A 14,256-nucleotide genomic window follows, 5' to 3' on the forward strand; every position below is an offset into this window, starting at 1 on the left:
GTTCCTGAACCTGGTGGTGCGATGCAAGGATCGACAATGAGATAGACAACAGACTCGCCAAGGCAAATAGCGCCTTTGGAAGACTACACAAAAGAGTCTGGAAAAACAACCAACTGAAAAACCTCACAAAGATAAGCGTATACAGAGCCGTTGTCATACCCACACTCCTGTTCGGCTCCGAATCATGGGTCCTCTACCGGCACCACCTACGGCTCCTAGAACGCTTCCACCAGCGTTGTCTCCGCTCCATCCTCAACATCCATTGGAGCGCTTTCATCCCTAACGTCGAAGTACTCGAGATGGCAGAGGTCGACAGCATCGAGTCCACGCTGCTGAAGATCCAGCTGCGCTGGATGGGTCACGTCTCCAGAATGGAGGACCATCGCCTTCCCAAGATCGTGTTATATGGCGAGCTCTCCACTGGCCACCGTGACAGAGGTGCACCAAAGAAAAGGTACAAGGACTGCCTAAAGAAATCTCTTGGTGCCTGCCACATTGACCACCGCCAGTGGGCTGATAACGCCTCAAACCGTGCATCTTGGCGCCTCATAGTTTGGCGGGCAGCAACCTCCTTTGAAGAAGACCGCAGAGCCTACCTCACTGACAAAAGGCAAAGGAGGAAAAACCCAACACCCAACCCCAACCAACCAATTTTCCCTTGCAACCGCTGCAATCGTGTCTGCCTGTCCCGCATCGGACTTGTCAGCCACAAACGAGCCTGCAGCTGACGTGGACTTTTTACCCCCTCCATAAATCTTCGTCCGCGAAGCCAAGCCAAAGAAGAAGAGACCTCTTTCCTGATGGCAGCAGCGAGAACAGAGCATGAGCTGGGTGGCATGGGTCCTTGATGATCGCTGCTGCTCTCTGACAGCAGCATTACCTGTAGATGTTCTTGATAATGGGGGATTTTGCCTGGGATGTTCTGGGTTGTGTTTTTGGAGGGCTTTATGCTCAGGGGTATTGATGATCGCTGCTGCTCTCCAACAGCAGCATCCCCCTGTTGATGCTCTCTATGTCCTGGGCCATCTCCACTCCTCTTTCTGCAGGTATTGGTGTCCCCATGCCAGTCTGTGATGCGCCCAGTCAGCGCAATTTCTACAGCAGCTTTAGAAATTTGCGGGGGGGTGGGGGGGGCTGCCCGATGCCACCGCAAACCTCAGCAAACTCCTAAGGGAGCGGAGGTGCCAACTCCACAGTGCCGTTAGTCAAGTGCATTGGGTCCATTTGAGATCCTGCAAGACAGAGAACTTAAATTTGCCCACCTCTGACCCCCCCCTCATGACCCCTAACCCCAATGTGGCAGTGGTTCGAGCACTAGTCTTCTAAACCAGGGTTCCTTCGCCTCATTTCTTTGGCAAAGTGGCCTGAAAGAATTACTGTTAAAGAAATTCATGTTCTATTCTAAAATGTAGTATTACCTGACTATAATGGGACCCTTCAATGATCACTGGATTATATAGCTCTGGTTTTCACTTCCTGAAGGAGGGAGTTTAGATATTGGGGGAGGGGGGGCAAAGCACAAAACTTACTTTTGGCCACTTTCCAGTCGGTGGTGGGGAAAGTTGGGTCAAACTCCTTGGAGGACATGTTGCGGGCCCAAGAGGCGGAGAAGCAGCCAGAGCTCGGCGGCCCGGGGCGCATGCGCGGGCCCGTCCCGCCGCCACCACACGACAGAGAGCGCGCGGGTGGCGGTTGGCGGCTGTAGGCGCCCGCCAGCCGCCGCCACCGCCGCCCCCTCGACAGGAGGAGGAGGAGGAGAGGCAGCCGCATCCCAGTCGGTAGTGGCATGGAGGCCGCTGCCCGAGCGAAATCACCCCTCCGTCCCACGTAAAGCCGCGTTTTGCTTCTCAAGGACGGGATTTAAACGGCACGCGGTGGTGTTTCGTGGTGCGTCCGGCCATGTGATCTCGCCTCGCCAATTGGAGAGGGGGCGTGGCTCTGGCGCACGGCCTTCTGGGAGTTGTAGTTTTCATTGGCTGTTTTGGCAAACAGTTTCACAGTAAAAGCACACAAAGCTGGAGAAAATCAGCTGGTCAGACAGTGGACTTTATATATTCAAAGATAAAGATACAAAACCAACATTTCGGGCTCGAGCCCTTCATCAAAGTTCAGATTTATTGCCCGGTTTCCTCCCAACGTTCAAAACGTATCGGGGTTATACGATAATTGGGTGTAAATTGGGCACCATGGACTCATGGGCCAAAATAGCCTGTTACCGGGCTGTATTTATAAATAAATAAATAGACAAGTGTACCCCACATTATGGATACTCGCATTACACAAATTCACTTTTACAAAGTAACCTCTGGTTTTTAGAAATGATTTTCACTTTTATCAAAAAGCAGCCAGTGGGATGGTCACAGGGTGGCCAGCAAGGCGGTCAGCACGCAGCTATTGGGGCCGTCAGTGCAAGGCTGGCAGGGCAGATACAGGGCGGCTAACGGGCCTGTCAGCGAGCGGCCCATGGGGCTGTCGCAGAGCAGCCTGTGGAGCTGTCAAAGGGTGGCCAGCAGGTCGGTCACAGGGCAGCCAGCGGGACAGTCAGCACACAGTCAGAGGGGCTGTCACAGGGTAGCCAGTGGGGCTGTCATGATGTGCTCTCTTTCCCATTCTGGAAGTGAAACTACACTGTACATTATTTCTACTTTATATAGGCTGTGTATTTATATCATTCCTGTTTTTACTATATGTTAGTGTTTTTTTCAGGTATTATGTGTTATTTGGTATGATTTGATATTTCTTTGGGTCTGGAAACACAAACATTTTTCCCATATAAATTAATGGTAATTGCTTCTTCTCTTCATTCCATTTTGGTTTATGAAAGGTTTCATAGGAAGACTCTACTTTCATCTATACATCCCTGAGATTCTTTTTCTCTGAGGGCCAGGCAGAATTTCTGATTACTGGTGACTGTAAACTTTACTCAAGAAAAAAGAAATGTAAACAAATGATAAATGTAAACAAACTGCAAATACAGATCTTTTGTGACACATGCTCATGACAATAAAAGAGATTTCACACAGAAAAAAGACAGTTGTGGAGTGGGATTTTTTTGTTGGTACCTTCATGAAGAGCTCGAAACCTTGAATTTGTATCTTTAACTTTGAGGTATAAAATACACTTTAACTAGCTGAGTTTCTCCAGCGTTATATTTTTATTTCAATCACGGTGTCTGAAGACTTCTGAGTTTTACTGATGTTTTGCAGAACAGAAATAAGCCATTCTGCTCAACTTGTCCATTCCAACAAGGGTGCCATTCCAAAAGGAAGACATGGTCATATATATATATAATAATATATGACATTTCCTCCAGGAAAAACAAGGACTGGTTCGACGAAAACAACCAGGAAATCCTGGAGCTGCTGGCAAAGAAGCGAGCTGCCCACCAGGCTCACCTTGCAAAGCCATCCTGGCCAGAGAAGAAACGAGCCTTCCGTCGCGCATGCAGCCATCTTCAGCGCAAACTCCGGGAGATCCAAAATGAGTGGTGGACTAGCCTCGCCAAACGAACCCAGCTCAGCGCGGACATTGGCGACTTCAGGGGTTTTTACGAGGCTCTAAAGGCTGTGTACGGCCCCTCTCCCCAAGTCCAAAGCCCACTGCGCAGCTCAGACGGCAAAGTCCTCCTCAGCGACAAGATCTCCATCCTCAACCAATGGTCAGAACACTTCCAATCTCTTTTCAGTGCCAACCGCTAAGTCCAAGAATCCACCCTGCTCCAGCTCCCTCAAAAGCCCTTAAGGCAAGAGCTGGATGAGGTCCTCACCCGGGAAGAGACATATAAGGCAATTGAACAACTGAAAAGTGGCAAAGCAGCAGGTATGGATGGAATCCCCCCCCCAGAGGTCTGGAAGGCTGGCGGCAAAACTCTGCATGCCAAACTGCATGAGTTTTTCAAGCTCTTCTGGGACCAAGGAAAGCTGCCTCAGGACCTTCGTGATGCCATCATCATCACCCTGTAAAAAACAAAGGCGAGAAATCAGACTGCTCAAACTACAGGGGAATCACGCTGCTCTCCATTGCAAGCAAAATCTTCGCAAGGATTCTCCTAAATAGAATAATATCTAGTGTCGCCGAAAATGTTCTCCCAGAATCACAGTGCGGCTTTCGCGCAAACAGTGGAACTACTGACATGGCCTTTGCCCTCAGACAGCTCCAAGAAAAGGGCAGAGAACAAAACAAAGGACTCTACATCACCTTTGTTGACCTCACCAAAGTCTTCGACACCGTGAGTAGGAAAGGGCTTTGGCAAATACTAGAGCGACTCGGATGCCCCCCCAAAGTTCCTCAACATGGTTATCCAACTGCACGAAAGCCAACAAGGTTGGGTCAGATACAGCAATGAGCTATCTGAACCCTTCTCCATTAACAATGGCGTGAAGCAAGGCTGCATTCTCGCACCAACCCTCTTTTCAATCTTCTTCAGCATGATGCTGAAACAAGCCATGAAAGACCTCAACAATGTTTACATCCGGTGCTGCACGGATGGCAGTCTCTTCAATCTGAGGCGCATGCAAGCTCACACCAAGACACAAGAGCAACTTGTCCGTGAACTACTCTTTGCAGACGATGCCATTTTAGTTGCCCATTCAGAGCCAGCTCTTCAGCGTCCTGTTTTGCGGAAACTGCCAAAATGTTTGGCCTGGACGTCAGCCTGAAGAAAACTGAGGTCCTCCATCAGCCAGCTCCTCACCATGACTACCAGCCCCCCCCACATCTCCATCGGGCACACAAAACTCAAAACGGTCAACTAGTTTACCTATCTCGGCTGCACCATTTCATCGGATGCAAGGATCGACAACGAGATAGACAACAGACTCGCCAAGGAAAATAGCGCCTTTGGAAGACTACACAAAAGAGTCTGGAAAAACAACCGATGAAAGATTAGCGTATACAGAGCCGTTGTCATACCCACACTCCTGTTCGGCTCCGAATCATGGGTCCTTTACAGGCATCACCTACGGCTCCTAGAACGCTTCCACCAGCGTTGTCTCCGCTCCATCCTCAACATTCATTGGAGCGACTTCATCCCTAACATCGAAGTACTCGAGATGGCAGAGGCCGACAGCATCGAATCCACGCTGCTGAAGATCCAACTGCGCTGGGTAGGTCACATCTCCAGAATGGAGGACCATCGTCTTCCCAAGATTGTGTTATATGCCGAGCTCTCCACTGGCCACCGAGACAGAGATGCACCAAAGAAGAGGTACAAGGACTGCCTAAAGAAATCTCTTGGTGCCTGCCACATTGACCACCGCCAGTGGGCTGATATCGCCTCAAACCGTGCATCTTGGCGCCTCACAGTTCAGCGGGCAGCAACCTCCTTTGAAGAAGACCGCAGAGCCCACCTCACTGTCAAAAGACAAAGGAGGAAAAACACAACACCCAACCCCAACCAACCAATTTTCCCTTGCAACCGCTGCAACCGTGTCTGCCTGTCCCGCATTGGACTTGTCAGCCACAAACGAGCCTGCAGCTGACGTGGCTTTACCCCTCCATAAATCTTCGTCCACGAAGCCAAGCCAAAGATATGACATATATATATATATATATATATGAGTGTGTGTCCAAAAAAATTATATTTTTTATAAAATTCAAACGGTATTGCAAAAACAACAAATTCACACACACACACACACACACACACACACACACACACACACACACACACACACACACACACACACACACACACACACACACACACACACACAAATTACTATAGTAACCTATGACCAGGTACTCCTTTTGTAATGGCCACCCTAATTCCAGCCAAGCTAGTCCCATTCAGCCCATATCTCCTTAACAGTTTATTATTTTCCATTTTAATCACCAACATCAACAATTCGGTGGTTATTCTATATTTTATTTATTCTAAAAAGACTATTTTTATTTAAAAAGGGAGACCTGATAAAAAAAAATGATTAGCGTGGACAAGGCTGATGAAAATATTTCCACCTGCTTGAAAATCTAGAACTGTGGTCCCTGCCCCATCTCCTGAAGTCAATGATCATTCCTTCGCCTTATTGGCATTGAGAAAGGTTTTACTTGCCACTATGCCAAGAGTCTTCCAATTTGCAATTACAAAGATGGCTCACTTTGTGAGGAGTTTAAAGAGATTCAGTATGTCACTGACTCTCAAAAACCTCTACAGGTGTACCATGGAAAGCATTATAGCTGGTTGTGTCACTGTCTGGTACAGAGGTGCCAACTCTCAGGATAGAAAAAAGCTCCAGAGGTTGTAAACTCAGCCAGCAACATCACAGGCACCAGTTTTCACTCCATCAAGGACATCTATAAGAGACAGTGTCTTAAGAAAGCAGACTCTATCCTCAAGGATCCCCCACCACTAGCCCACGCCCTCGTCACTCTGCTACCATCGGGAAAGAGGTACTGGAACCTGAAGACGAACACTCAGCGACACAAGGACGGCTTCTTCCCTTCCGCCATCAGATCAATGAACCACAGACACTGCCTTACTTTGACTTTTTGTGCGCTATTTTTATTTATTTTATAAGGTGGTTTATATAAATGTTTGCCCTGTGATGCTGCTGCAAAACAACGAATTTCATGACACGTTCATGACAATAAATTCTGATTCTATATGCCATGTCATTTGCCTCCTAGCCTACGACTGTGTTGTCACTGGCAAATTTGAAGATGGATCTGAAATAGCATTTGGCTGAACTGTCATGGGTGTTAAGGGAGAAAACTGGGGCCTAAGTACACATTCTTGTGCAAAAAAAGAACAGAATGGTAGAAGTAGTCAGCAAATCAGGCATCATCAGTGTTGGAGGTGGGGGGGAACAGAATTCATGTTTCAGTTTAAGGATCTGTAAAATGAGAAAATAATTTTGCTTTAAAGTTGCAGAAAGTGAGAGATGGATAGAAAAGAGAAATTGTCTGTAATAATGTGCAGACTAAAGTCAAGTTTATTGTCATCTGATTGCACAAGTACAACCCATCAAAGCAGCTTTCTCCAGTCCTCTGTAAAACACGCAGACACACAACCAGACCTAACACATGTACAGACTGTAGAGCTCGTCGAAAGAACCAAAGACTTGTTGATCCAAACCAAGGCTTTTATTAGCAAAAGACCGGAGCTCTTCACAGGTGGACGACCAGTCCGGAATGATCCGACCTGGCTAGGGACACAACCCTTTAAGGCCCAGACAATAGGTGTGGCTTAGCTCTCAGCCAATCGCTGTAAGCACAGTCTAGATACAGTAACTATATACACTATGTACATCGGTGATAGATCTCTACTATCACACAGACAAACAATACATATGCAGGACAGGTTTTTACATATATATTTCACACAAACACACACACACACACACACACACACACACACACACACACACACACACACACACACACACACACACACACACACACACACACACACACACACACACACACCGTAGCCAGAGGGAACTTGTTAAATCCCATCGTGGAAAAGAAAAAGTCACTTCTGAAGGGCATTGTTGAACCCCACCGTGGCTAAAGGAAAAGGATATTTCTTTAGAAGCATCTCAACAAGGATTTTATGAGTTAAAGTCTGTCACCCCAGTCTCTCCCATCTACTTCGTGAACTTCTTTGCATCTATACCAGTGTTTTTTCTCAAACTTTCCCCCAAACTCAGGTTCCACCTTAAGCAATCCCAATGCCATAAATGCTCTGTGATTAGTAAGGGATTGCTTAAGGTGGTATGTAAGTGGAAAGGGAAGGTAGAAGGTTGAGAACCACTGCTCTGGACCCAATGGTTACTGAAATATTTTGCTTGAGAAAAATTTGTCATTGGCCCATTTCCTTTGGCGTTCTGAAACCGTGCACATGATGAGTCAATGAGGGATGGCTAAAACAGTGGGTTTCAAACTTTTTCTTTCCACTCGCACCCCACCTTAAAGCCATCCCTTACTGATCACAGAACACCGATGGCATGGGCATTGCATAAGTGGAATGTAAGTTTTGGGGCAGTTTGAAAACCACCGTGTGTCAACAGTGGACTTTCTGAACTGCCTTTTGCAGAATTAGGCCTGAGTTGCAGTGGTAAAGGCATTCACACACATAAGTATATTCATGCATAGTTGAGGGTTAAGTTTAGATAAATTAGAGGGGAGTCACATGATGGAGTAGTGGCCGGACGGTGAACTCCAGCCCTCTCAGGAAAAGTCGGAAAAAACAAAGGAAAACACAAAGGCACAGAAATAAAAGTTAAAGAAAAGTGAGTATAAAGGTGCAAAGAAGATGGCGACGAAAAAAGAAAAGTCGAAACCAATGGTAAGAAGAGAGGAAGAGAAGACAACAGAAGATGAAGGAAAAGGCCTTTCCTGCTCGAAGAGGCCCGCGGTGGAGAGAGAAACCCGCTCCCTCAGGTCAGTAGAAACCGGACTACAAAAATGGCTCGCTGAGCCGAGTAAAAGTGCGCAACCGCGCATGAAAAAAAACACACCGACGGGAGGGGTGACCAGCTGGGGAGTCGATCTCCACAGCCGGCAACGACAGCTGCAGAGCACCTGCAGCAAGAGGAGAACACAGAAGACAATGGAAACAAGAAAGAAGAAAAGGGCAACAAAGAAGCAGCAGGTGGCCAACCCAGAGGAAGAAGAAGAAGAAGAGGAAGAGGAAGAGTACAGTGAGATAGAAGAAGAAGGGAAAGGCAAGATAAAGGATTTACTTTCTCTTATTAAAGAATACATGGAGTCATTAAAAGAATGGCAAGCGCAGGAATTTGATGATTTAAGAAGAAGAATAAACAATACAGAAGAGAAAATGAATAAAATAGATATGACCTTATCAGAAATGGGAAAAAGAATGGACAAGGTGCAGGAATGAGAAGCAGCAGTAGAAATGGAGGTGGAGGACTTAAAAAAGAAATTAGAGGAATCTAATTAAAAAGTTAAAGAAACACAAGAACTGTTAGCTCAGAAAATAGATATAATGGAAAATTATAACAGAAGAAATAACATAAAGATAGTGGGCCTTAAGGAAGATGAAGAAGGCAAGAATATGAGAGAGTTTATAAAAGATTGGATCCCTAGGATCCTAGGATGTCCAGAACTACAGCAAGAAATGGAAATAGAAAGGGCACATAGAGCATTGACCTTTAAACCACAACCACAACAAAAACCAAGATCTATTTTAGTAAAATTCCTAAGATATACTACAAGAGAAAAGGTACTGGAGAAGACGATGGAAAAAGTAAGAGAGGGCAACAAGCCACTGGAGTACAAAGGACAAAAAATCTTCATTTATCCAGATATAAGTTTTGAACTCATAAAGAAGAGAAAGGAGTTCAATACAGCAAAGGCGATTTTATGGAAGAAAGGGTATAAATTTATACTAAAGCATCCAGCTGTATTGAAAATATTTATTCCAGGACAACAAAACAGACTATTCTCGGATCCAGAAGAAGCACGAAAATTTGCAGAACAATTACAAAATAGACTAAGGGATGAAGACGTGTAATAAGAGTAAAAATGACCACGATTTATATGTATGTGGGTAAAGAAGTATAAGTGTGTATATGTATAATGTGCATACGTGAATGTATCTGTATTTAGAGGAAAATATAGATAGTATAGACAAGAATTAATAAGGGAAGGAAATGGAATAGAGGGAATAAGGAGGGAACTAAAAGAGTGACCTTTGTTACATATGAAAAGTGAAATCTTTTCTGGGGGGCTGGGTGGGGGGGAGTTGCGGTCACTGCAAAATCAGCTGACGCTTGCGAGTGAATTCGCAAACCCAAATGGAGAGGGGAGATGTTGTTGTCCGACAAGAGATAAAGGACAACACAGGAGGGGAAGGGGAGATTGGGGCTAAAGAAGTTTTAAATAGGAGAATAAGGAAAATGTTTGATGTTTTAGGAATGTTGTCTTATAAAGGGTTTAAAATAAGAAAACAGAAATGGAAAAGGAGGAAAGGTAATGATGGAAAAACGGAAAGGGAAGATAAACAAAGTATAAAATGGCTACGTTGAACTATATGACTTTGAATATTAATGGAATACATAACCAAATTAAAAGGAAGAAACTGCTAAATTTACTGAAAAAAGAAAAAATTGATATAGCATTTGTGCAAGAAACACACTTAACTGAATTGGAGCACAAGAAATTAAAGAGAGATTGGGTAGGACATGTAACAGCAGCATCGTATAATTCAAAAGCAAGAGGAGTGGCTATATTAATTAGTAAAAATGTGCCATTTAAAATAGAAGAGGAAATAATAGATCCAGCAGGGAGATATGTAATGATAAAATGTCAGATATATTCGGAGTTTTGGAATCTACTCAATGTATATTCACCTAACGAAGAAGATCAAAAGTTTATGCAAGATATCTTTTTGAAGGTAGCAAATACGCAAGGGAACATACTAATAGGAGGGGATTTCAACCTGAATTTGGATTTAAATATGGATAAAACTGGGAAAAAAATTAACAGAAAGAACAAAGTAACCAAATTTATAATTAAATCAATGGAAGAAATGCAACTTTTGGATATATGGAGGAAACAACACCCAAAAGAAAAGGAATATTCATATTACTCGGCTAGACATAAAACATACTCAAGAATAGACCTATTTTTGTTATCAGGTAGTATGCAAGATAGAGTAAGAAAAACAGAATATAAAGCTAGAATACTATCGGACCATTCACCCTTAATATTGACAGTAAAGCTAGAGGACATCCCTCCAAGAATGTATAGATGGAGATTAAACCCCATGTTACTTAAAAGGCAGGATTTTAGAGAATTTATTGAAAAACAAATAAAAATGTATTTTGAAATAAATACGGAATCAGTGGAAGATAAGTTTATACTATGGGATGCAATGAAAGCATTCATTAGAGGGCAAATAATAAGTTATGTAACCAAGATGAAGAAGGACTATAATCAGGAAACAGAGCAGTTGGAAAGGGAAAAAGTAAATATAGAAAAAGAATTAGCAATGAAGGAAGATACAACTAAAAGAAGAGAATTGGCGGATAAAAAAATAAAATATGAAACACTACAAACATATAAGGTAGAGAAGAATATAATGAAGACAAAACAGAAATTTATGAACTGGGTGAAAAAACGCACAAAATCCTAGCATGGCAGCTTAAGACAGAACAAGCTAAGAAAATGGTATTGGCATCAAGGAAAAAAGACAAACAAATTACATATAATCCAAAAGAAATTAAGGAAAACTTTAGAGAATTCTATGAACAATTATACCGAACTGAAAACGAAGGGAAAGAAGGGAAAATAGATGAATTTCTAACTAAAATTGAACTACCAAAACTACAAATAGAGGAACAAAATAAATTAACAGAACCATTTGGAATAGTAGAAATACAAGAGATAATAAAAAAATTATCAAATAATAAGTCACCAGGAGAGGATGGACTCCCAATAGAATTCTACAAAACATTTAAAGACTTATTAATTCCGCCCCTCCTGGATGTAATCAACCAGATTGATGAAACACAAAGCTTACCAGATTCATGTAAAACAGCAATAATTACAGTAATACTAAAGCAAGGGAAAAATCCACTCTCACCAGCGTCATATAGACCAATATCTTTACTAAACACAGATTATAAGATAATAGCTAAACTATTAGCAAACAGATTAGCAGAGCATGTACCGAAAATGGTAAATTTAGACCAAACTGGATTTATCAAAAAAAGACGCACAACAGACAATATTGTAAATTTATTAACTTAATTCATGCAGTAGAAGGAAATAAAGCACCTGCAGTAGCAGTTGCTTTAGACGCAGAGAAGGCCTTTGACAGAGTAGAATGGAATTATTTGTTCAAAGTATTGCAAAAATTCAGTTTACCGGAGAAGTATATTAATTGGATTAAAGCATTATATAAGGGACCATTAGCGAAAGTGACAGTAAATGGACATGTATCAAAGCAATTTAACTTAAGCAGGCCAACGCGGCAGGGATGCCCACTATCACCTTTATTGTTTGCATTAGCTATAGAACCACTAGCAGAATAGATAAGAATAGACAATAATATAAAAGGAATAAAAATAAAAGACAAGGAATATAAAATCAGTCTATTTGCGGATGATATTATAGTGTACTTAACAGAACCAGAACTATCAATAAAAGAATTATATAAGAAATTGAAAGAATATGGAGAAGAGTCGGGTTACAAGATAAACGTAAATAAAAGTGAAGCAATGCCTATGAATAATGCGGACTTCTCAAAATTTAAGAAGGAATCTCCATTTAGATGGCAAATGCAGGCAATAAGATACCTAGGTGTACAAATAAACAAAAATCTCAGCCAACTATATAAACTCAATTATTATCCACTAATGAAAAAATTACAGGACGATTTAGAGGATTGGAAAGATTTACCACTAACACTAATAGGAAGGATAAACTGTATTAAAATGAACATTTTTCCAAGGATATTATACTTATTTCAGGCATTACCAATACAACTGACAGAAAAATTCTTCAAAGAGTTAAAGAAAATAATAAGGAAATTTTTATGGAGAGGGGGGAAACCGAGGATAGCACTAGATAAATTAACAGAATGGTATAAACAAGGAGGCTTACAATTGCCAAACTTTAAAAATTATTATAGAGCCGCACAATTAAGATACCTATCAGATTTTTATCAAACAAGGGAAAAACCAGACTGGACGAGATTAGAATTAGATAAAATAGGGGAAAAGATACCTGAACACATATTATATAAATGGGATGAAAAATTGGTACAACATAGAACTTCTCCAGTATTACATCATCTCCTCAATATTTGGAAGAAGATTCATGTAGAAAGAAATAAAACAAACTATCAATTACCAGAACTAATATTGACGCAAAATAAGTTACTCCCTTTTACAATAGATAACATTTCCTTTAGAGAATGGGAAAAAAAAGGGATTAAAAGAATAGAAAATTGTTTTTCAGGAAGTAGATTCTTATCCTTTGAACAAATGAGAGATAAGTACAATATAACTGGAGATACAGCACTAGCATATTACCAATTGAGATCCTACTTGAAGGATAAATTAGGAAGCAGTTTGAGTTTGCCAAAGGGAAGTAACCTTGAATATGTGATTACAGATACAATGTTAATCAAAAGATTTATAACAAATATGTATATTAAACTGCAAGAAAAGGAAAATGAGGAAACAAATGGTAAAACTAAACAAAAATGGGAACAAGATTTAAATATAAAGATAAAAAAGGAAACATGGGAGAAATTATGTTCTGGAACGATGAGAAATACAATAAATACGAGGCTACGTATGATATAATATAACTGGTTACACAGACTATACATTACACCTCAAAAGTTAAATAAATGGGACCCAACAGTATCTGATAGATGTTTTCGATGTAAAAAAGAAATGGGAACAACAATTCATGCAATCTGGACATGTGAGAAAGTAGAAAAATTTTGGGAAGATCTCAATCAGATATTAAATAAAATAACAGAAAACAATATACCAAAGAATCCAGAGATCTTTCTCCTAAGTAACATAAAAAACAAAGAATTTGGAATTGATTTGGAGGATGCACAAAAAAGATTTGTTAAGATAGCTCTAGCCGTATCAAAAAAATGTATTATGTCAACCTGGAAATTGGAAGATAATCTGAAAATACAACAATGGTATATAGAAATGAATAAATGTATTCCATTAGAAAAAATTACATATAGTTTAAGAGATAATATCAAAATATTTGAACAAATATGGGAGCCTTACATTAAATACAATAGCGAAAACCTACCGGGGACAATCATTACCTAAGTTGATGGAAGGAGAAGGAAAGAAAAGAATGGACTCAGTAGAATTTCTGGTGTATTTTTGTTGAATGACAACATTGTCTGACTGGTTTAATGCAACCTAGATTGTATACCTTAAATGGATGGGAGGGGGGGGGTGGTGGGGGGTGGGTTGGGAGGAGGGAGGTGGGGGGAGAAAATGTCACTGTATATGTGTGAAAAGGAAAAAGTGTATATCATGGCTAATGTGATTTATGATGTGAAAAATACAAAATTTAAAAAAAAAGTTTAGATAAATTAGATAAGGTGTTATATTATTGTTATTTAAAATATTATTTAAATATAACACTGAGCTCATTTCGATTGCTGCTGTCTGGCACATAACACAATAAATCAGTTCCAGAATGACAAATAATCACTGTAAAAGTCGGTTTAAATTTGCCTTGTATGATGCATGAATATGTCCGATGGAATTGAATGCAAATGCATGCATTTGCTCGTCAATATCA

At 41.4% G+C, this 14,256-nt stretch overlaps 1 protein-coding gene across 3 annotated transcripts in view; it reads right to left on the bottom strand.

Annotated features, from left to right (window-relative positions):
- Positions 1-1,924, bottom strand: part of LOC138740839 (ADP-ribose glycohydrolase MACROD1-like) — a 1,018,717-nt gene extending 1,016,793 nt beyond the window's left edge. For all 3 annotated transcript variants that reach the window (XM_069894037.1, XM_069894038.1, XM_069894036.1), the window contains exon 1: positions 1,530-1,924. In XM_069894037.1, the coding sequence (XP_069750138.1) occupies positions 1,530-1,788 (259 nt within the window). In that variant the 5' untranslated portion in view covers positions 1,789-1,924. The remainder of the gene's footprint in view (positions 1-1,529) is intronic.
- Between the last annotated feature and the right edge of the window lie 12,332 nt (positions 1,925-14,256).

This window comes from Narcine bancroftii, chromosome 8 (genome assembly GCF_036971445.1).
Source record: "Narcine bancroftii isolate sNarBan1 chromosome 8, sNarBan1.hap1, whole genome shotgun sequence".
NCBI lineage: Eukaryota > Metazoa > Chordata > Chondrichthyes > Torpediniformes > Narcinidae > Narcine > Narcine bancroftii.